This window comes from Pseudophryne corroboree, chromosome 5 (assembly GCF_028390025.1).
Source record: "Pseudophryne corroboree isolate aPseCor3 chromosome 5, aPseCor3.hap2, whole genome shotgun sequence".
In the NCBI taxonomy this organism is placed as follows: Eukaryota; Metazoa; Chordata; class Amphibia; order Anura; family Myobatrachidae; genus Pseudophryne; species Pseudophryne corroboree.
The window spans coordinates 143,325,155-143,349,134 of record NC_086448.1 but is presented as its reverse complement, the minus strand read 5'-3'; the positions used below and the strand labels follow the sequence as shown (position 1 = coordinate 143,349,134).

Below are 23,980 nucleotides of genomic sequence, written 5' to 3'. Positions count from 1 at the left end.
TAAAATATAGACAAACACACAGCTTTGCCAAGAGACAAGGTCAGTGTGGTGCGCGGTAAATGATCAAGGATCATCTACATTGATAAACGTATAAATCGTGTTACGGTGGATCTTTGCTGTGCGTACACGTGTCTCTAACAAAAGACTGAGACTTGCGTACGCAACCCAAAGGCCGACGCACGCAGCGCAACGGAGCGTCCGTGTACGCTCATGTAACAAATCACAAATGTTATAATTAAAAGGCGATAAATAGCGCAAAGCAATAAGTAGCGCAACGCGGTAAATAACGCAAAGCGATAAATAGCACAAATTGATTTCAGCTTTCCAAAACTTAGTTTAAATACCTTACTTTACTGTAATACCTCTGGGGAGAGCTATCAGACTACGGGAAATGATTTTTCTGATCAGAAAACTATAAGAATGATAGTGGGTTGAAAACGGTATGAGTGTATTGAATCCCACTTTGTGGACTTTGTGATCTATGTGATAATCCCGCTTTGTGAACTTTGTGATCTATGTGGAACGTGATGAGCACGATCTGAGTGAAAACGTGCAACAGAGTGTGATAAAGTTTTCATTGTATTACGCTCTGGCTGTTTTGGAGCACAGTAGGGAGACTCCAATGATCCTACCATTTATGGGCAACAAGTGTCTATAAGTGGTACGATTGGACCGCACGGTTGTATGTGTGACCAATAACGCAACGTGATATGAGGTCGTATATCCATGCGTAAATCTTGCCCTCATACGTGTTGTAGGGAGCACATGCAAGCGTGATTTGTGTAAAGAAAAAGGAAGGGAATTTTCTCAGGAAAATCTCTAAAAATAGGGCCTGCAACGGCTACACGTGTCTGCTAGAAGGCGGAACGGAGATACCCGGAGCAGAAGAAGTTCAGTGGAAGAGCTTTAAGGATTTCCAACGAAGTTCTGTGTTTGGTGCATTTTAGGAAGTTTTTTCTGTGTTAAAAAGGTCCACAATGGCAGCCAAGTGCACAATACAGAGACGGTCGGAGGTCAGGATTCAGACTCCAGAGGCTTGCAGACCCCGAGGGTCTGCTCGGTTAGTAATGTGGGGGAAATATGGTCCCCACTCTGAGACCTTTTGTGATGAATGGACACGAATGACTGCGGGGGATAAGGTACCATTTCCCGGGATAGGTAGTTTTGACTTAGAGGTGTTGCATAATTTAAGGCGAAGGATATGTCTCATCAAATCAGCAAAGAGACGAATCAAGCATTATGATTGTTTACAGATATGGCAACAGGAGAGTGAAATGCAAAGAAATGTAACTTACTTACCTAACTTTCATCTTGAGAGGGGAGAGGTGGCAATGGAGGGGATTGTGGTTGCGGAGAGAAGCACAGGGGTGAACAATAAAAATGCTCTTAGCAACAGTAGTACAGATAATAAGAATAAGTGTGATAAATGTAACAATGCTAATTGTAATGCTGTTGAATGTACAACTATTAACCCATGCAAGTCGCACCCCATGTTAAACTTTCCTCAGGGACACCAACAAGAAAGTGAACCCAGAACGATGTCGGCACCTCCTCCAGAAGCCATCACACAAGACATCCAGGTGGACGCGACCCAATCGGTAAAAACTGTAATCAAACCCCCTAATGGAGGGTCAGGTGAGGTCGTGTCCACAGGTATGTATGGTATTATACATCACGCACAAACAAATGTACCCCATATTATAAGACCAAAACAAGGTGATGTAATTGAGTTTAGTCCTGTCAGGGTGATCACAGTCCCCAATGGGAAGACTGACGATCAGGGAACCATTCCCGTCAAGGACAGTGCAATGCGCCATCCCTGGTCCCGGACAGAATTGAGATCAATCATGTCTGATTACCCAGATCCTAGGAAAGATCTAACTGTATGATCAAAGATTCACAGAAGGCATACCAACCCCCTAGACAACGACATAATCATGGTATCCAAGGAATCAGGTAGGTACAGGGAAAGCGGTTGATGGTGATGAGCATCCAAGCGTTTGAGGAGGCATCAAATCAACCAAAACCCCAGGCCATTGGCACATGGAGGAACTTAAGGATTTGTGATCTGTGTAAAAGAGAAGGGCATTATGCCAGTAACTGCAACAGCCCACATAAAATCAGACCCCCTAGACATGAAAATGAGCAAAAGTTATGACACACCAAATTACAAGCAGGGATCACATAGGAAGAATTTTGAGCCACACCCATGATAGGTAGTCAAGAAAGGTGATCATACGACGGATGGTAAGCCTGAGGTAATGGTTAGTAAATTGGGAGGTCATTCACTGAAGACACAGGAACGACCAGGTTAAACGTTGTAAATGTATTTGTGAAAAATGTTTTTTCTCTCTCTCTCTATCCCCATCTCTGACGATTATTGGTAAGAATTCGAACATTGCATATTCGCTTGGTCCTTGCAGAAGTCTACCAAACCCCAGCATGACCTATCCACCACAATGTATTCTGGCCAGATACAGACAGTGGAATAATGCAAGTGCTGGTGGGGAGGGACTGCTCAAGGAAACCATTAGACACGTAGATACGACAGCCTAATAGTCTGACAATGTTTTCTTAATGTTGACAATGTTTAAAAATGCTTTGTTTCTCTTCTCTTATTGATGGTTATTGTCGAGTTATGTAATGTATATATGCACATGAATTGTTCTCTATCTCTTTTGTTTTTTTTGTGTTTTCTCTCTCTTCTCACTCATGTTTTCATGGTTTAAAGATGGTATGTCACCCCTCAGTTGGACCAATGGTAATGCCAGATTTTTTTTTCTCCTTACAGAAAGATCGCCGGTTAGGAAGGAATATTGCATCACCAGAATGTTCGTTTGGAAGACTGAGAGACAGCACCTTTGAGAGGACAGCAGAACAAGAAGAACAACAAGACGAGAGAACTTATTATCGTAACAAGTTCTCTCCCCCTCAAACTGTTTTCTTATACCCCCTTTACAAATTTCTTCTTTTCTCCTCCTGTAAGATGGACTTGCCCCAAGAGACTGTGATATGGATTTTCCCGTTAACCATGATGTTGACCAGAGCAGTCTGTTTCGGTGAGAGTACCAGTGAGGTCGAGAAAGGATCCAGAAAGGTCCTGATGACTGAGACGGAGGTGTAAATTTCCAATAGCAACCCAATCACCAAGCAAAGGCGAGTACCGGGCACGATCTAACAACCATGTTATCTGTAAACATTTTCTTTGAAGGATTGTTAGTTAAAAAAAAAAAAAAAGAAAAACTGTATCTGTAGGCTCTGTGACAATGGTTGAAGATGGATGCATAAAGAAATGCCAATCCAGTCTTAATATCCATATGGACCAGCATCCATTGAGTGACCATCACTCCTTAGTGGGTAACGTGTTAAATAAAACAGATTGTTGGGTATGCTCTCAAGTACCTCAGGGTCATAGCAAATCAGGGCTAGTACCATTTCCTTTAACGTTAGGGGAGGTACTTGAGCTAAGGGGTGGGAGACCGGTGGACTGGAGGTTTAACATCTCCAGCCCTCCTAGTTTGAAGCTCCACCAATACCATGTGGATAGGTCCCTCTTATGTTTTAATATCTCCAATCCCCGTAAGCCGGGAAATTGGGAAGTGTCATGGAGCAACCTTACCATGACCTTTTCACACAGAGCAGATAGAATGCCTACAGATACAGAGCTTGTACGCCACATAGCCAGTAGAGGAAAATCTTTCCGGTATCGATATACCTTAGGAAATAGGATTACTAGAGTTGGAGAAGTATCACCAGGATACTGTGCACATATCGTACAAACTGATACGTGCCTTAAGCAGATGGAAGAATTAGGGTCAGGAGATTTCACCTGGAAGGTTTGTAACATGGTCATGTCCTTCTCCGTCCCATATGTTCTCCCCGATGACGCATATTTCATATGCGGGAGAAAGGCGTACAAGTGGCTTGCCCCAAACTCTGAAGGATTGTGTTATATTGGAAAAGTATTGCCTGAAGTGATGACTGTTACACATGACAAAATGAAAGACATACACCGTGGTGCCCAAGCTCCTTATACTCACACTCATTACGAGCACCGAGTTAAAAGACAACTGTCAGAAAGGTTAGAGCATCCGGCCTCTGATCTGATCCATGAATCCACCGGGATTCAGGTTCTGGTGGCGTTAGATTTCACTCGCACCGCTCGAGGAGTGATGAATTATAGATACATTTCTGCGCTTGCAAATTTGTTAGATAATATCACTGAAATGTATGATGACACGTTTAGATACACTGGAAGAGAACTTCAAGCTTACAAAACAGAACTGGTACAGCATAGAATGGTTCTTAATTATCTCACAGCAGTGACAGGCGGATATTGTGTTACATTGGCAACACAGTACGGTATAAAGTGTTGCACGTATATCACGAATAGCACCGAGGATCCGGTCGAGGTCATAGATCAAAAGATGGACGATATTCTCCAATTGAAGTGGGAATTTCGCCGAAAACACAATCTCACCCTTGCTGCTGTAGGTAATGAGCTGACTGGTTGGGTGTCATGGTTGAACCCGCGAAATTGGTTCTCCGGTTTAGGAGACTGGGCTCAAGGAGTCATAATGGATGTTGGAAAGTTTCTACTATGTATCTTGGGTGTCGTTATATCGATTGGATTGATATTTAGATGCGGGCAGGCTTTAATGAGGTGCAAACAAAGTACAAAAGTGATGAGCTTGAGGAGTGAGGAAACCGTAATTAACCTGGATTTGATTTATGACCCAATGATAGAAACCAGAATGTGATGAAAATGCGATTATACGGTCCGTTTCTTTCACCTGTTTTTCTGCTTTTCTCCAAGATACAAAGACCCCCTTGGACGAGGAAGCTGACGAGACGAGATGTATACAGACAACGGATTGACCAAAGAAGAAGATTTGACAACTTTAAATATGGACACTTGATGAACTTTGCCATGGATCCCCAGTTTCCCTAGTATTTTTAAACTCACGCTAGCCCAACATTTTCTGTACATCTGATGGCATTGACAAAGCTTATTGCTCACACCTAATGAGAAAAACAGCGCAAAGAAGACGACTTTCAACAGATACCGAACAAAACTTCGACGACAGATGTACATTTACCTGACATAGGATATCATTGCATTTTTCGTAAGTGTTCTTTATCTTCATCTCTACAACCCTCAGGTAACGACACACATAGACGATAGGGAATACAGGCACAGATATCAGCAACCACATACCTCCCCCATTCATGTATCATCAACTAAAATGTGCATCCCCATTTTGTTACAACCACAGCCGAAATGAGCTCGGTAGAGTTTGACAGCCCATCCACAGACCCTTAGTACGGGATAAGAAGGAATTCAAATGTATACTTCGCAATACCTCGAAGCTTGATTTACCACACGTACGGCACGATGATACATGACCCTCCAAACATGGACTCATACACACATGCTTCTGCTTTCTCACTAGGTCATACCCTCTTCACACCTACTCCACTCTTCTTCCTTTCCCCACCATGGAAATCAATTAACCCCTGACTTACATTTTTCTCCTTTTGAAATGTTTTAGAAGGTGGCAGTTATTATTGACTGCCAAAGGGTGGACTGTCAAAGTCAGAAAAATGTCTCTATGCACGTTGCCATATTTGCACCGCACACTGGTCCGCGCTGCGCATGCGTACGCTCTCCCGTGAAGGCGCATACCCGCAATAGCGTGCACTCGCAGGCGCGGTATGCGTATTTACGGTAGAGTTTATGTAGTCGTAGCGTGCGACTCATTCGTTACATATTTTCACAATTAATGTAGTTTGTAGATCATGGTCCCTTTGATAGATTCTGAAAGTTTGGTTAATATAGAATGTCCCTGAGCAGAGGAATCCCTCTTTGTATTGTACGAAGGGTCTAACAGGAATCATACAGCAGTGTTTGGTACCCATCGGAAGAGTATTTAATTAGCGATATTCCGGTGTTGGTTTGGAGCGTATTAATCGCTCGTGCGAATAGTTATGGACATAAGAAGTTATGTCCATTTTATTTGTTCTTACTTAGTCATGCATCTGAACAGTTGGAGACAGGCATCAGTGGGTCTCAAATGGCTCTTTGACCTCAGAGATCCCCCAAACAATAGTTTGCATGTTAAGAGGGCCTCATATCTACACATGCATAAGGTAAACACAGGAATAGTAATTGAAGATCAATTGTACTCCAAATCAGTATCTTTCCCGCAGACGGAGTGCAATAGCCTTTAATTACACTGAGCTTTGAGACTCAATGAAGAAGGCCAACACCTGTGTTTACAAATGGGGCTGGATTTGTATACAGGAAAATAAGGGCTGAGACGTCATTGTCTCAACTGAAAGTGGACATCATGAATATAGAACAGAACCCAGACAGGATTCTGTTTTATATTCGCCAAACAATAGCTCTCCAGAAGACAGGAATGTGTTAGTTATCACCCATTGTTTTGCATAACCAAGACCACTGATACAGTTTACCTGTATGAATCAACCTATGACCTTTGTTATAATGCGAAGCCGAGTTCCTGCGTCCAATGGACAGTGAGACTGTAGGGACCATTAGATTGCATTGTGTGAGTAGCATAAAAGACGGGTCTGTGACATCCAGCTTTCACTTCTCTTCAAATGGTTCTCATTGCTGATAATCAGGAAGCTGGATGTCCAGAGGCGCTTGCGATCGTTTCCCCTTGTGCGTAAGTTTCTCTCCGTAATCATTGTCTTACTGTGAGCCAATTTCTCTCTCTCTCTCTCTCCTTTCTCTTTTCTCTCACATCTCCCCTAGACTAGTATTGTATTGTATTAGATAGTATTGTATTTTGGTTAGGAAGTCTCTGTTATATTGTAGTGTATCATTTGTACTGTTATTCTCTTTTTACAAGTATATTAGACATAATACAGTTAATAGGCTTTGGACCCTAAACCAGCATCTGTGTATTTCCTATAGTGTTAAGTGTTCACTTGAGCGTCGGTAACGCTCAAGCAGCTTTGTAGTTAGTCAGGTTACACAAGGTTGCACTTACACCCTGTATTCACATTAAGGTATTCTGTGTATTTCATTGGTATAAGGTTTAGACATAAAGGTATAGCGTTGTGAGCGTCTGCGCCGCTGGTGATCTCCTCGTGGTCTCGAGCGAACCGCTACGCCATAGCGAATCATTCTGTCCTGTGATCTCTGGGCCGTGAGCGAACGTGACGCTTGAGCGTCTCGCCTACGGCTGAGCGATCATTACGCAACCAGCGTACCCTTACGGTACTTCTTAAGTAAACAGCGTACAGTGTTCTTAGACTTCATAAAGGGTTGTAAATACATAAAGGAATTCTGCTTTGTTACTGTGCAGGGTAAATACTGGCTGCTTTATTTTTACACTGCAATTAAGATTCAGTTTGAACTAGAGATGAGTGGGTTCGGTTCTCAGAGAACCGAACCCCCTTCCGCCCTTCACTACCCAAGCCCGGATCTGAGTCAGCCTTGGGTTTTCCCACCTGACTCGGAAACCAGAACAAGTCAAAACGTCATCATCCCACTGTCGGATTCTCGCGGAGTTTGGATTCCATATAAGGAGACGCGCGTCCCCGCCATTTTCAATCCGGTATTGGAGAGTGTAGAGAGAGGACGTGTCTCTGTCCTCAGTGTCCTGTCCAGTGGTGCTGTGTTGTGCTGCATCAGCCCAGTCACAGTGGTGGTGTCCTCTGATGCCATATGTCCAGTGCTGCTGTATAAGTCCAGTCCATTGCAGTGGTGCTGTGTTGTACTGCATCAGTCCAGTGGTAGTGTCCCTGTGCTGCTGTATATGTTCAGTGATCCTGCCGTATATGTCCAACGGTACTGCCATATAATTCCAGTCATCCTGCCGTATAATTCTAGTGGTACTGGCGTATAATTCCACTGATCCTGCCGTATATGTCCAGTGATACTGCCGTATATGTCCATTGATACTGCTGTACGTGTCCAGTGATCCTGCCGTATAATTCCAGTGATCTTGCCGTATAATTCCAGTGATCCTGCTGTGTAATTCCAGTGATCCTGCCGTATAATTCCAGTGATCCTGCCGTATATTTTCAGTGGTACTGCCATATAATTCCAGTGATACTGCCGTATATATATATATATATACCCTGTTGCAAAGCGGATTACTGAGGCCATAACAACTATGCTGGTGTTAGACGTGCGTCCGGTATCCGCCATTAGTGCAGTGGGACTGCAGTGCCAACCCTAGATGGGCCAGGTGTTTGTGCCGCACGCTTGTGTCGCTTAGCTTAGTCAAACAGCTACCTCATTGCCCTCTTTTACTTCTTTGCATCATGTGCTGTTTGGGGCATGGTTTTTAAAGTGCCATCCTTTCTGACACTGCCGTATAAGTCCAGGGGTACTGCCGTATAAGTCCACCAATTGCAGAATTTTTGAAAAATGACAGGGGAATGCAGGAGATGCTGTCAGTGGACTGAAAAATTGCGGGCCACTTTCGACATTCAGCCACTGCATGCCACTACCAGATGGGCCCGGTGGTTGTGTCACTTAGCTTAGTCATACAGCAACCTCGGTGCACCTCTTTTTCTTCTTTGCATCATGTGCTGTTTGGGGCCTATTTTTAAAATCTGCCATCCTGTCTGACACTGCAGTGCTACTCCTAGATTGGAAATGAGTGGAAATGAATGTTATTGAGGTCAATAATACCGTAGGATCAAAATTACCCCCAAATTCTGTGATTTTAGCCGTTTTTATGTTTTTTTTTTCAAAAACTGTCCAGATCCAAAACACGAAAGTGTGGTTTTGGCAAAACCAATCCAAAACCAAAACACGAGTGGGAAATTAGAACCAAAACACAAAACACGAAATAGTGCCCCGCCGTACATCTCTAGTTTGAACTCACCCCACCCAAATCTAACTCTCTATGCACATGTTATATCGGGTGTAGCATGGTATGCCGGCGGCTGGGCTCCCGGCGACCAGCATACTGGAGCCGGGAGCCCGACCGCCGGCATACCGACAGCATGCCGAGCACAAATAAGCCCCTTGCGGGCTCGCTGTGCTCGCCATGCTGCGGGCACGGTGGCGCGCTACGCGCGCCACGCTATTTTATTCTCCCTCCAGGGGGATCGTGGACCCCCACGAGGGAGAAAAAGTGTCGGTATGCCGGCTGTCGGGATTCCGGCGCCGGTATACTGTGCGCCGGGATCCCGACAGTCGGCAAACTGAAGACCACCCGTTATATCTGCCCCCCGTGCAGTGCACATGGTTTTGCCCATTTGCTAACAAATTTGCTGCTGCGATCAACTCTGAATTAGGCCCATTGGGGGTCATTCCGAGTTGATCGCTCGCTAGCAGTTTTTAGCAGCCATGCAAACGCTATGCCGCTGCCCACTGAGGAGTGTATTTTAGCTTAGCAGAAGTGCGAACGCATGTGCAGCCGAGCTCTGCAAAAAAAGTTTGTGCAGTTTCAGAGTAGCTCTGAACCTACTCAGCGCTTGCGATCACTTCAGCCTATTCGTGTCCGGATTTGACGTCTTACACCCGCCCAGCGAACGCCCAGCCACACCTGCGTTTTTTCAGACACGCCTACGTTTTTGCAAACACTCCCTGAAAACGGTCAGTTGACACCCAGAAACGCCCCCTTCCTGTCAATCTTCTTGCGGCCATCAGTGCGACTGAAAGCTTCGCTAGAACCTGTGCACAACCACAACGGGCTTTTTACTCGTACGATGCGCGTGCACATTGCGGCCCATACGCATGCGCATAAATGCCATTTTTTCACCTGATCACTGCGCTGCGAAAATAGTCAGCGAGCGATCAACTCGGTAACCAATAACCTGGTGTGACTGCAACACAGTATCAATTAATGCACGGGGTCCAGGAGCCTGAGATACTCACAGTGCTGTAGTCAAAGGCGTTAGTCTCATAATAGTAGTGCAGTAGGTCAGTCTTACGGTGTGTACACACGGTGAGATATTTTCTTACAATTTTGACTATATAGTCAAAATCGTAAGAAAAGTTAGTGCAGATCGCAGGGTGAAAGTCATCTTGCGATCCCGATACGATGTCCCTCGTGGTCGGCATCGCAAGCCTAGATAGACTGTGCAGGCAAGTCAATTTTGACTATCTTGTAGAAAAATACACCTTAAAGGTGTGTACACATGGTGAGATTCAGGCTAACCCCGATTCTCACTATGCGATAGGGGCTAGGTCGGTATCACAAGCACATAATGACTGTGCTTGCGATACTGACTATGTGCGGTTTTGGCTGTCAATTTTGACTATTTTTTCTAAGAGATAGTCAAAATTGACTTGCCTGCACATTCTATCTAGGCTTGCGATGCCGACCACGAGGGACATCGCATCGAGATCGCAAGATGACTTTCCCCCTGCGATCTGCACTAACTTTTCTTACAATTTTGACTATATAGTCAAAATTGTAAGAAAATATCTCACCGTGGGCGGGATGTACTAATGTACATCGCCGCCCTGCGCCACGATGCTGATCGCATACGTACTTACATATGCGATCAGCATTGCGGAGGACAGCTCTTCCGATAAGAGCTGTCCTCCGCGATGCACAGCGGCAGCCTGACTTCCGGGATTCGGCCCCAGGAGTCAGTCTGCGCATGCGCAGGGTAATGGGGGTGGCCGCAAGGCATGCTGGGAGCGATCCGATCGGATCCCTCACACAGCGCCGCGGATTTAAGCCCATAGGCTTCTATGGACTATCGCCAGCTAAAGCTGGCGAACCCCGCCTCGGCGCTGACCTGCCGGCCGGGGGATGGTACATCAGGAAAATGTGGTAAACGGGGTTTACCGCATTTTCCGCTTAGTACATCCCGCCCCGTGTGTACACACCTTTAGTCCGGATTGACCGTCTGTATTAGAATGCGCTGAGTAATTCTGCCGGCCGGTGACTCTTTATTTGAATGTCGATCTGTGTAATGTAAAGCCGTCTAGAATCCTTGCAGCAACGAAATCAGTGGTAAGATCGATGTAATCCGCTGGTACTCAGGGTAGCTACCCAAACGTGGATGCTGCAGACCTGGAGATAATCACTGTTTTCTGACGCATTTCTTGGCTCTATAGATAAGGCCGTTTCCCTCTGAGGAATATATATCTTTTGCGCCATTTTCTTTTCCTCCCCTTTTTTTCGAAACATTTGGGTAACAGTTACCCTCTTTCTGAAAGGAGCTGCAGCAGGTTTATTTAACCCATTAACAGAAGTGCCTGATTTTTCTGTTTGACATAATCTTCCTGTCTATTGTCTATGTACTAAGCCTTAGCGAGAGATAATGTATCCCATGGCAACCAATCAGGTACTACGTATAATTTTATAGCATGCACTTGATAACTGTTACTTCATAGCTGATTGGTTGCCATGGACAACTTCTCCACTGGCACAATTCTCCACTCTTATCACTGCTTCATACATGTCCCCCACAACAGCCTGTAAAATGACAGTTAGAAGCTGACTGGTTAGCCGTTTATCTCTCTCCACTTTATCACTCTCCAAGCTTTGATAAACCTCCCTCTGAGTATTTTGAGCCTCTTCTACTCCTGGTTCCTGCCTTCTTTGGTGGTCCACTGGTACAGCCATTTCATACAGTACAGCAGTAAAAGTACCCTCTTCTCTCATTCAGGCTTCAACAGTGCTGTGTGCCATCTAAAGTACTCAGCAGCCTATAGGAGTGAGCAGGGGAGTGGATAAGCCAGCCATACAGGAGCAGTATTACTTACCAGCTGAACTGTCCGCTGCGGGAGGAGGCCCATAGAAATCCTGAGGGGGAGGATGATAAGGAGGAGGAGGCGGATGGGGATAGTGAACAATGGTGGTAGGACTCTGGAGTAGCAGGATGAGCAGTGTTATAAATGGGCCTAATTGAGATCTGATCACAGCTGCAAATTTGTTAGCAGTTGGGCAAAACCATGGGGGTCATTCGGTTCTGCGCCTGCGTGGCGGCTGCAATGTACATGGGCATCGTGCCGGGCAACGACCAGAAGAACGAAGAAAGCGATCGCTGGCGCGATCACAAGAAGATTGACAGCAGGAAGGCATTCCGGGTCGGCAACTCACCATTTTCTGGGAATGGTGAGTCCAACGCAGGCGTGTCTAAGCGTTTGGAGGTCTGACGTCAATTCCGGGATCTGCATCGCTGGATCGATCGCACAGGGTAAGTAACTGTTACCCTTGTCTAGTTCCACACAAAACTTTTTTTGCATAGCAGGGATGCACAAGTGTTCGCAGCCTTGCTATGCAAAAAAGCCTTCCCCCATAGGCAGCGTCGAGTTGAACGCACAGGCAGCAAAAAGTTGCTACGTGCGATCAACTCGGAATGACCCCCCATGTGCACTGCAGGTGGGGCAGATGTAACATGTGCAGACAGAGTTAGATTTGGCTGGGGTGTGTTCAATAAATTGCAGTGTAAAAATAAAGCAGCCAGTATTTACCCTGCACAGAAACAAAATAACCCACCCAAATCTAAATTTCTCTGCACATGTTATATCTGCCCCCCACCCCCTGCAGTCAGAGCCGGCCATAGGCATAGGCAAACTAGGCAATTGCCTAGGGCATTTGATATGCCTAGGGGCATCAGCAGCTTCTGCTTATTAAAATGATATGCGGCATGCCTATATTCTGTGTGTAGCATTTCATATGCATATACAGCCACAGTCTTACACAGTATATAGGCATGCTGCATATAATTTTAATCAGCAGAAGCTGCTTGTGCATCCTAGCCACATAGCAATGCAAATAAGATACATTTTCATTAAAAAAAGGTGCCCGATGTTAGCATTGAGGCAAGATTTATGAGGACACATCTGTATCCAAGCAGAGGCAGAGGTCACAGTGTTAGTGGCAGTGTGAGTGCTGTGTGCATGTGAGTGGGTTGGTTGTGCAGCAGTGTTCGGAATATGTGTAAGGAGCATTATGTGTGTCATGTAAAAATGCATTAATAATGTGCAACATATGTGTAAGGGGCACTGTGTGTCATAATGTGTATAAGGGCATTAATAATGTGCAGCATATGTGTAACAGGGTACTACTGTATGTGTGTCATTATGTGTATAGGGGCACTAATAATGTGCAGCAAATGTGTAGGGGGCACTATGCATGTCATTATGTGTATAAGGGCATTAATAATGTGCGGCATATGTGTAAGGGACATTATGTGTAAAAGGGAATTAATAAAGGTTGTCATAATGTGTAAGGCACATTATGTTTATAAGGACATTAATAATGTGTCTTATATGTGTAAGGGGCATTACTGTGTGGAATTATGTGTATAAATGCATTACTAATGTGTGGCATTATGTGTATAAGGTGCTCTACTATGTGGCGTATAGAAAGGGCACTACTGTGTCATGTAATGTGAATAAAGAGCAATAGGGTGTGATGTAATGTGAATAAGGGGCTCTACTGTGAGGAGTAACGTTTATAAGGTAAAGTGATACTACTGTGGGACATAATATGAATTATGGACACTATTGCTAGATCAAATGTGAATAAAGTTGCAGTACTGTGTGGCGTAATTGGAATTGGGGTTACTATTGTGTGGCCATTACCCTTGCCAGCAAAAAAACACTCCTTTTTGGGCTGTGCGCCAAATGTGCGAACTGTTCCTATTTAAAATATAGGGGGTACAAACCCCAAAATAAGGACTGCTATGGGTGAGGGGTGATGGTGCAGGGAAAGAGGTGCAAGGTCAGAGGCGGAACCAGCGGTGGTGCTAGGGGGCACCAGCCAAAATCTTGCCTAGGGCATCATATTGGTTAGGGCCGGCTCTGCCTGCAGTGCACATGGTTTTGCCCAACTGCTAACAAATTTGCTGCTGCGATCAACTCTGAATTACCCCCAATGTCCCAGCTGTGAATTGTAAGTGTGTGTGTGTGTGTGTGTGTGTGTGTGTGTGTGTGTGTGTGTGTGTGTGTGTGTTGAAGTACAGGCTGGTGTTTGATGGAGAGGTAAGGGTCACAGGCTAGTGTGTAATGATAAGTAACACAAGCTGGTCTGATTATGGTGTGTGTAAACATAGTATAAACTGACGTGGCATGAAGGCAGAAGCTGCTGTAAATAAATTGCTTGCTGTGTAATAAAAAATTGGACCTTCTGAAATGGCGCAATGGCCTACCTTTGAAAAAGCATTCCAGGGAGATGTGAAAGTAACACCTATCAGTGCGGACGTGTACTGCTACATCTGAGAGGCGTGTCATAAAAATGACTTACATCCAAATGTAAAAGTTAGTAAGATCTACTTGTTGAAGAAAAGACACTGATATTTTGCAGAATTTGTTTGTGTATTGTGTTTCCATATACTGTAAGTGGCCACGAGAAACCTTATTTAAAAGGCATGTAGCCATAGGGATCAATGTGCCTTATAACACCAATGCAGGGAAATGGCACCGATGTTCTCATTTGAATGTATAGTATGTATCTCTGATTTATATTTTCCCCCAAGAATGTAATAGCTGCATAATGAGGGATAAGGTGTAATCAGGGAGATTGCTGGACTATTCAGGGAGTGGGGGAGATTGCTGCTATTTCCAGGGGTCTCCTGCAGAATGAGGGAGGATAGGCATCTATGCGCAATGGCCAGCATGTGATGGTGCATTGGCTGTTGTGTGATAAGTTAATAGGCTGCTGTGTAATAGAGATGTAGACTGCTTTATGATGGGAGAATAGATACAAGTACAGTAGTGGGGCATCCTCAGAATTCCACTATGGAGTCTATACATTTCTAGTACTGTAGTTGAAATGGTTATGAATATGATACTCAGATTTACCTATTCTCACCAGGGCATAGATTTAGCAAAACTTGGAGAGAGATACAGTAAAGTGAGGAGAGATGAAGTGCCAACCAATCAACTTCTGTCATTTTCAAACAGTGGTTAGTTGGTACTTTATCTCTCTCCATCTTATCTATCTTCAAGTTTTGATAAATCTTCCCCTAGATCTTTTATGGTACCAGGCGGCCCCGATTTTAAGTATCCAACACGCTGTGAGTTGCGGTGTAGTATACTTAATTACCAGAGCAATTTCTACTTCAGTAGCAGTGATACTTACCACCCCTGTGCCGGCCTGAAGTCATGCATGCTCACAAAATAAGGTTGCGCAGTGAGAAGGCGGTGGAGGAATACGTTCAGATCCCACTTGGCAACCCTGGACCTCTTTCCCGTAGGAAGAAGCTGGGCTCCTGGAACATACATCATCTGTTCTCTCACTTATATAAATACCCTTCCTGCACAGCCCCCATTATATACAATAGCGGGTTCAGGAATGTGATATGAGAACTGAGAAGGCGGAGAAATCAGTGATTTCTCCACAGTTTTCATGTAACTAAATAGAGAGAAAACTAAATTATGGCTTTCTCCAGCTAAAATGCTGAGAAAAGACATATTTTCGTTTATTAAACAGACCCTATAGTCTTTAGACTGATCGATTTTAGAGAAGTTTTAGAAGACATATCTCCTAAAAATACCAGGCCCTTCACTTCAAGTTTCCATTCCACAACAGATTATGCGGTATATTCAATTAAGGTTGAAACTGCCGTCTTGTCGAAAAAGATGGCAGTTTTGGACTTTTTCATGTAGGAAGGGGTTCCGACCTATTCATTCCCCAGCATTTTTATTTGACAAGTCGGGAAATTCGACTTGTCGAATAGTACGTGAATTGGCAGTATAGCTGCCGATTCGTGTACTTCTGAGGGAAACGGGGCCAAATTCGACAGGTTTTGGCTCCGTTTCCGACCATCTCAGTTCGACTTAAAAAAAACGTCGAACTGAGATGAGGGACCTGAGAGGAGGGGGGGGGGAGAGCCACAGGCAGACGGGGGACAGCAGCGCTACAGCACAGCGATGCAGGAGGACGTGTAATAGCCGCCACTCACGGCAGCGTCCACCCCGCTCCAGCAAGTGAGTACCCGCTTGCTGGAGCCAGGTGGACGCTGCTGTGAGGTCTGGCGGCTGTGCCACATCCTCCTGCAGCACTGCTGTCCCCCGTCTGCCCACGGCTCTCCCCCGTCTGCCAACGGCTCTCCCCCCTCTCCGGTCCCTCATCTCAATTCGACTTTTTTAAAGTCGAATTGAGATGGGCATTGAATAGCCCTTGTTGGATCTATTCTGACAAATGCATGTCGGAATGGATCCGATCTCAATTGAATATACCCCTATGTGTGTACTCCCATGGTATTCATGCTCTGGTGTTTTGTATTGCTCTTGCATTGCTGTAGTTTGTTTTCAGCTTCTATTTATTTGTACTAATATAAGAATTCATTCAAAATTTTAAAGAATACTGTCGTTTTTAAAGCACCATTTTTTTTTCATCTGGGCGTCATCAACTCTAGTTACCCCTCTGAGTACTAAATACCGGGCGGTATTCATGTGACCGCCGGTCAGCTGACCGACAGTCACATGATCTCCTCCACGAGCCCGACGGCTCACTTTCCCGATGGTCGGCATGCCGACCAACAGGGACTATTTCCACTCGTGGGTGTCCACGACACCCATAGAGTGGGAATAGAACCCGTGGCGACCGTAGGTCGCCACCGAGCCCGCAGCGAGGCGAGCGCAGCGAGCCCGCAAGGGGCTTGCTGCACTCGCCCCTCCCCGCCGGGATCCCGGCGTCGGTATGCTGCCGGGATCCCGGCGTCGGTAAGCTGACCGGCGGTCAGGAGACCGCCGGTCAGCCATACTACACCCCTAAATACCACCACAGCTGTATCAGAGAAGCCTTACATCATTGCTGATATTGCAGGTGGTGCTGACTTTCTTATCTGACTCTTAATCTGTGGTTCCCCTCCATAAATCTTTCCACAGGTTGTCCATCCACGTACAGAAATTGAAAAAGACTATTACAAATTAATGCTAGGGGCAGCATTTTAATTTTTTTTGGTAGGGGGGCAGTATAGACAGGTTTTTGTGTTCTTTGTATTACCGTTTAACCTTTTAATTTGTAATTTTGGTGCATTGGTGACAGTGATGTGTACAATCATGTAGAATATAAAATGTTTAGTTTACAGCTTATTTACTGACAATACCTGAGGCACCATGACCATGTGTGTGGCCAGATTATCATCAGTAACTTATCCATGTTTATTGTAGAATTTGCACAAAACTCCCCCACTATCATTCCAATCTTAAAATAAATACATTTATGTCCCAGTAGAGTATAATTGTCATTTACAGTATGTTATTACAATACTTGCTTATACATGGAGTGATGCATTTACGACTGTAGGTTATGTTCACCAGTTTGATTGGCATGTGACAAATTACAGATCAGAGCAATAGTCAGCATTATCACTAGATCACTTATAAAATGCTCCGCAGCACCCTTCCAGCCGCTAGCAGAGAAGTGACTGAGTTGCATACAACTCGGAATCTCCTGTAGATGAGTGTGCAGTGAAGGGCCAGTGTTGGGGAGTGATGGGCCAGTGTTGAGGTGTGACGGGGCTGTGTTGGAGAGTGGTGGGCCAGGGATGGTGAAGAACAGGTCAGGGTTGAGGAAGTTGCCACCAGTAATTTCCTTTCAGTCACATGCGGAGAAGTGATTGAGTTACATACAACTTGGAATCTCCTGTAGATGTATGCACTAGTTGGACTGACTGGCCAGGGTGGTGGAGTGAATGGCCAGGATTAGGGAGTGGCTGGCAGGCAGGGTTGTAGAGTGACTGGCCAGGGTTAGGGAGTGGCTGGCCAAAGTTGGAGAGTGGCTGGCCATTGTTGGAAATTGTCTGGCCAATGTTGGAGATCATTGATCACTTTCCTACATTTGACTTCTGACACTTTTCCTTTATTAAGGTTATCATAGAGAGTAGCTGAATACTGTATAATATTCATTATCTGCGGAAACAATTTTATGGGAATGTAGATAACATTACCTCCGGCAGACTCTCTATGAAGGAGTGAATGTTGGCCGATATTGCTGCCTGACGTATTTCCTCCATTGACACCTCGCGGGAGTTATCTCCGTAGGCGATATTCTCAGCAATGCTGCAGTCAAACAGCACCGGCTCCTGCGACACAATTCCAATCCGAGATCGGAGCCACTGTACGTTCAAGCACTTTAGATCAATGTTATCAAATAACTACAAAAAATAAAAGTAAAAAATAAAATAAAATAATGTGAGTCATATTCATAGTGCAAAGTTTTCGTTCCAATGATAAATTATAGAAAATAACCAATCATTATTCCCCCAGTATATCGCATGCACCCAAATGCACATCTGTTGAATCTATATTGAATCCAGTAACAAATTGAGCCAATTAGCGCCACCAAAAGAGCCAAGGATACACTGGATCACTCTAGTAAATCGGTAGAACAAACTCCTTTAGTAAACACTTCATCCTGAGGGGTCTATTCATGAAGCAGTGAAAAGGGTGGAGAAGTGAGCCAGTCGAGAAGTTGTCCATGGCAACCAATCAGCATTGAAGTAACATTTATAATTTGCATACTATACAATTGTACGGAGCAGCTGATTGGTTGCCATGGGCAACTTCTCCACAGCTTCACTTCCCCACTCTTTTCAATGCTTCATCAAATTGACCCCTAAATTATATATTGCAAGCATATACACTGGTCAGCAAACAGGTTACATTTATTAGGGGTAATAAACACGCCCTTAGGTAGATCTTACCACAGCTCCTTGGTACGGGTCATAGAACCTTTGCAGCAGCTGGACAGAGGTGCTTTTCCCACACCCACTACTGCCCACAAACGCAACAGTTTGCCCACTGGATATCCTGACAGATAGCTCTTGTAGCACAGGCACATCCGGACGAGATGGATAATTGAAGGAAACTTGACGCAGTTCCAAATCTCCTTGACAGTTAGCCTACAGTACATAGATAAAAAAAAATTAATAAACACTGTATTCAGTGCATATTTATTGAAAATAACGTACTAAATAGGCTACACCCACTCTTCACAAGTGCCATTGCTGCATTATCATACATGCAAATACCAATCTTTTCAGGAAGAGGGCTAATGTGTATTAGGCAGGACTGGTTCCTACCTTTCCAGTGGATGGGGACTGCAAGTGTGCGCATCCGCATATAAAAACAAACTTGCTCCAAGAACTGCATTGACTACAGTCTGCAGGTCCTAGAAGATTGGTAGGGCTGGTCAGGGACGTCTTTTCATATGGGCTCAATGGGCTCTTGCCCAAGGGCCCCAGGAGTATAAGGGCCCTAGGCTGATAGCTGAGGGTCTCCTCTTTCCAGGGGTACCAGATTTTTGAAAATCGGCCCTGGGGAACCGGAGATATCTGACTTGAAAGCAGTGGTCCCCAACCAAGCCTGTTAATTGCACTTCCCAGCCTGATATCTTGGGTTTTGTCTGACTTAGACTATTTGTTTGGATATAAACCAAAAGCTGTGACTCTCCCCTTTTGGTGGACACTGGCAGCTTGTCTCTACTATGACCAGAACCAGAGATATCAGCCTTCAAGCAGCTGGTCCCTGCTCCAGCTCCACACGCCTAATATGCAGTTTTAGATTTTCGTTGGTGAATTGCTTTGGCTCCTGAACTCTGATCCCCAAGTCCCAAGAACCTTCTGAAAGGTGGGACTCACTAATTTTTTATTCCATTCAAAGCTAAGAAATATATTTTCAGAAACTTGAGATATCTGCAGTCAAGCAAGCTGCCCTTCCACCGGAAAATATTAAGCCCACTCCACTATCCACCCCTCCCCTACGTATTAAACACCCGCTACCACTCTGGAAGTCATGTAACAGGGCCCCATCATTCAGCCCAATGCCCCCTTCTACGGTTTATCCCCATCTGTGCAGTAAAGGAGTAATTAGCAGAAATTACTGTTCCAGGTCCTACATGCTGAGCTGAAGATAGAACACCCTCTACCGCCTGGGGGACATCAAAGCTGCGCTGATAGCACCCCCCACCTCTACCACTTGAGGATGGGTAGGGGGCCCAGTGCATTGCTGTGCCCAGGGGCCTACACTGCTGTAAAGACGGCCCTGGGGCTGGTAGAATAATAAGGGAGTTGCTTCACATTGGAAGTCCTTTTTGCTAATCACAGTCTGGACTGGCAGTACGGGTGGAGAAAACACCTCCTATTGGGTCTGTCAGTCCAGCATGCGAATAGTAGGAAGTGCTCCCAATGTGTAGTCACTGCCAGTGCATGTACTGGGGGCTTCTACTGGGGAGGGAGGCTGCAACTCTGCAGCCCATAGTCAAAATCTGACATTGGTGTTAGGTCAATAATGCTGTGGTCTTAGGCTACAAATCACATGATCTGGAAGGAATAGATCCTTAAGCGACCTGCCACTAAAGTAACTTTAGATGTTGCTTCAGGTTGCATAACTATCCATGCATTACAGATCATCTTAGGTTACACAATTATGTAATAAATAAATCTCTAGTGTAGCCCAGAGCCTTCAATTTGAAAGGATATAAACTTACACCCAATACAGACAGAAAGGAGCTGAATTTCTTACCGGTTTCTGTCCTAGTGAACTGTAGCTGTCAATAACCGGTTCTCTGCCAAACAAGGCAAAGAGATGGGAGGCTGCAGACTTGGCTTTAGCATAGTCAGGAGCAAAGGACATTGTCTGCCCTACCGCCACAGCGCCGTAAGTCAGAATGACAAATACACTGGTGAGAAATCAGAGGGATAGGTGTTACACAGTGTGCTCTACTGTACAAGAGTAGAACCGCCAAACAGTTGCACCCAAACTGGCTTCTCAGTGAGAGATCATTACAAACACCTCCTGTTTCATATTAGCTTTACTGAACCTGAAACAAAGGAGATGAAATCACAGAGCAAAATAAATATACTACCAGGTGCACTTCCACCTAATTGCAAAATAAAAGCAGGAGATGCTCAGATATATAATTGCACAGGAAAAAAACACTGCTACCTTGGATACAGGTAAGAGTATATTGGATCCATTTCACCAGAGCACATTTGCACATTTATTGCCATGTCAGATTATTGATTTATTACTTTGCATGTGATTTGGATATGAGACAGGAAACAGTGCTATTTACTGATAGGCAAGAAGTATAAACAGGAGGTAACTTCCTCCAATACTGATTAGCTTTCAGAACATCTCAGACACAGCTGTAATAGCAAATATCAAAGATCGAAAGAGAGTTAATTTTAAATGGACAAGATGATGCAAAACAGTGCAGGGGTTACATTTTTAGAAACAATATGCATATGTAATTGGGTCCCAGTTTGCCAAAGATGCGGGCTGCTGTCTGATCTCGGAGTTTTTTTTTAAAGCGGCAATGGTTTTGCCTTGTAAATGATTGGCTTTTTAAAACACACTCTGAAATCAGGCGGAATCACGCACCTCTGGTAAACTCTGACCCAATCCCATATGCCCCAATATATAAAATGTAACCGATTTGTAAGGAGCCACAGTGCACCGCAATGCTGGGCAGTGGTGAAAGCAGCGCATCTATAACAGGAATAGAAATGGTAGATTTAAAGGGCTTTGCTGTGTTTGAATCTAAGGGGCATATCCAACTGAACACGTTCCGCTCGTAGCTAAAATCACGTGGCTGATTGGATATGAACCAAAATCTGATGAAAAAAGGCATATTTTGCTTAGCTAAGCAAGGAATGTCCAGCACCACAAGTTAGTATATGTCCATATTACTCATAAAGAGAATGCCTGGATTACACCAGGATCTATGGTTTCCCAGTGACGGTAATAAGTACTAAAGTTGTTTACACAATTCATATACAATATATCACTGGACAGTGTAATTAATAACTAATAAAGTCACATTTACGCAAGACAAAATGCAAGTATTTTGTTCATCCAACACATACTCATTAACTTCCTCTTTAAAAGATCAAATGGGGATATGATTTATTGCTGCAGACTGCTTGCAAAAATCTGTTGATGTGAATAGATTGCAGCAGCCACATTACTAAAGTATTAACTAGAGATGAGGGGGTTCAGGTCACAGATAACCAAACCCGCCAGAACATCCCGTTTCGAGCCCGGATCCGAGTTCGGCTCGGGACTTCCCGCCAGACTCAGAAACCAGAATGAGGCAAAACGTCATCATCCCGTTGTCGGATTCTCGCAGGTTTTGGATTCCATATAAACAGCCGCACGTCGCCGCCATTTTCATTCCGGACTTGAAGAGTGAGGGAGACAGACCTCTGTCTCTCTGTGGGTGGTTACGTTGGGTGGGGTTAGTGTGCTGCTCCAGTCACTGTGGTGTACCTGTGCTATTAGGGGTGCTGTCCTAGCTATCCTGGCTGTCACTGGTGTTTCATATGCTGCCTGTTACAGGTGCTGCAGCTGTACATGGGTGTTGCTGTCCTGGCTGTCACTGTGTTGTACAGGGGGCAGGGGCACTGTCCTCCTGTATGCTGTAAAAATATAGGGGTGCTGCTGTTAAAATAACATTACACTGGTCCTGTATGCTGTAAAAATATAGGGGTGCTGCTGTTAAAATAATATTACACTGGCCCTGTATGCTGTAAAAATTCAGGGGTGCAGTAAAATAAATATACACTGGCCCTGTCTTGTATGCTGTAATAATTCTAGGGTGCAGTAAAATAAACATACACTGGCCCTGTCTTGTATGTTGTAATAATTCTAGGGTGCAGTGAAAATAAATGTACACTGGCCCTGTCTTGTATGCTGCAAAAATTCTGGGGTGCAGTGAAAATAAATGTACACTGGCCCTGTCTTGTATGCTATAATAATTCTAGTGTGCAGTGAAAACAAATTTACACTGGCCCTGTCCTGTATTCTGCAAAAAGTCTGGGGTGCAGTGAAAATCAATGTACACTGGTCCTGTAGGCTGTAAAAATACAGAGGTGCTGCTGTTAAAATAAAAGTACAATGGTCCTGTATGCTGCAAAAATACAGGGGTGCTGTTGTTAAAATAAAAGCACACTGGCCCTGTCTTGTATGCTGTAAAAAATCTGGGGTGCAGTGAAAATCAATGTACACTGGTCCAGTATGCTGTAAAAATACAGGGGTGCTGCTGTTAAAATAAAAGTACACTGGTCCTGTATGATGTAAAAATACATTGGAGCTGCTGTTAAAATAAAAGTACACTGGTCCTGTATGCTGTAAAAATACAGGGGTGCAGTGAAAATAAATGTACACTGGCCTTGTTTTCTATGCTGTACATATACAGGGATGCTGGAAATGGCCGCGGTTGCGATGTCTAGGCGTGACCTTTACAACACTGTATGGGAAGAAAAGCTCCTACCACCATTTCACGCCCTCTGCAAGTGTTGGGAGGAGCACCGCCAGTCCAGTTGCTGAGATTGAGATTGAGAATGTCACTGTAGAAGTACACCAGGATGAGGAGGATATGGGTGTAGATGGTGCTGCGGAGGAAGTTGACTATGAGGATTCTGATGGTGATGTGGTTTGTTTGAATAAGGCACCAATGGAGACAGTTGTTGGCCATGGGATGAAAAAGCCTATTGTCATGCCTGAGCAAAATACCAAAAAAGCCACCTCTTTAGTGTGGAATTATTTCTCCACAAAACTGGACAACAGGTGTCAAGCTATCTATTGCCTTTGTCAATCCATAATAAGTAGGGGTAAGGTCATTAACCACCTAGGAACATCCTCCCTTATACGTCACCTGCAGCGCATTCATCATAAGTCATTGCCAAGTTCAGAAACTTTGGGTAATAGCGTAAGCAGTCCACTGGCACAAAATGATGTGATTTTGTTCGAAAATTATTTCTCTGTGAGGATGAGGATGTAAACACTGAATGGGCGGGATATCTGAGGATGAGGACGACATCTTGCCACTGTAGAGCCAGTTTGTGCAAGGAGAGATTATTATTTTTTTTTTTGGTGGGGGCCAAAACAAACCAATCATTTCAGCCATAGACCTGTGGCAGACCCTGTCGCTGAAACGATTGGTTTGTTAAAGTGTGCATATCCTGTTTATACAACATAAAGGTTGGTGGGAGGGCCCAAGGACAATTCCATTTTGCACATCTTTTCTTTGCCACATCATTCCAGGGGTGCTGCCATATATGGGGTGCTGCC

At 44.6% G+C, this 23,980-nt stretch overlaps 1 protein-coding gene and 1 long non-coding RNA gene across 4 annotated transcripts in view; one reads left to right on the top strand and one right to left on the bottom strand.

Moving 5' to 3' along the window:
• The window catches only part of LOC134927387 (ATP-binding cassette sub-family B member 5-like), a 215,993-nt gene that overhangs the window by 22,457 nt on the left and 169,556 nt on the right, over positions 1 to 23,980 (bottom strand). For all 3 annotated transcript variants that reach the window (XM_063921761.1, XM_063921762.1, XM_063921763.1), the window contains 3 exons: positions 20,429 to 20,585; positions 18,610 to 18,807; positions 17,854 to 18,060 (listed from right to left, as the gene is read on the bottom strand). In XM_063921761.1, the coding sequence (XP_063777831.1) occupies positions 17,854 to 18,060; positions 18,610 to 18,807; positions 20,429 to 20,585 (562 nt within the window). The remainder of the gene's footprint in view (positions 1 to 17,853; positions 18,061 to 18,609; positions 18,808 to 20,428; positions 20,586 to 23,980) is intronic.
• The window catches only part of LOC134927388 (uncharacterized), a 149,215-nt gene that overhangs the window by 75,173 nt on the left and 50,062 nt on the right, over positions 1 to 23,980 (top strand). The window lies entirely within an intron of this gene.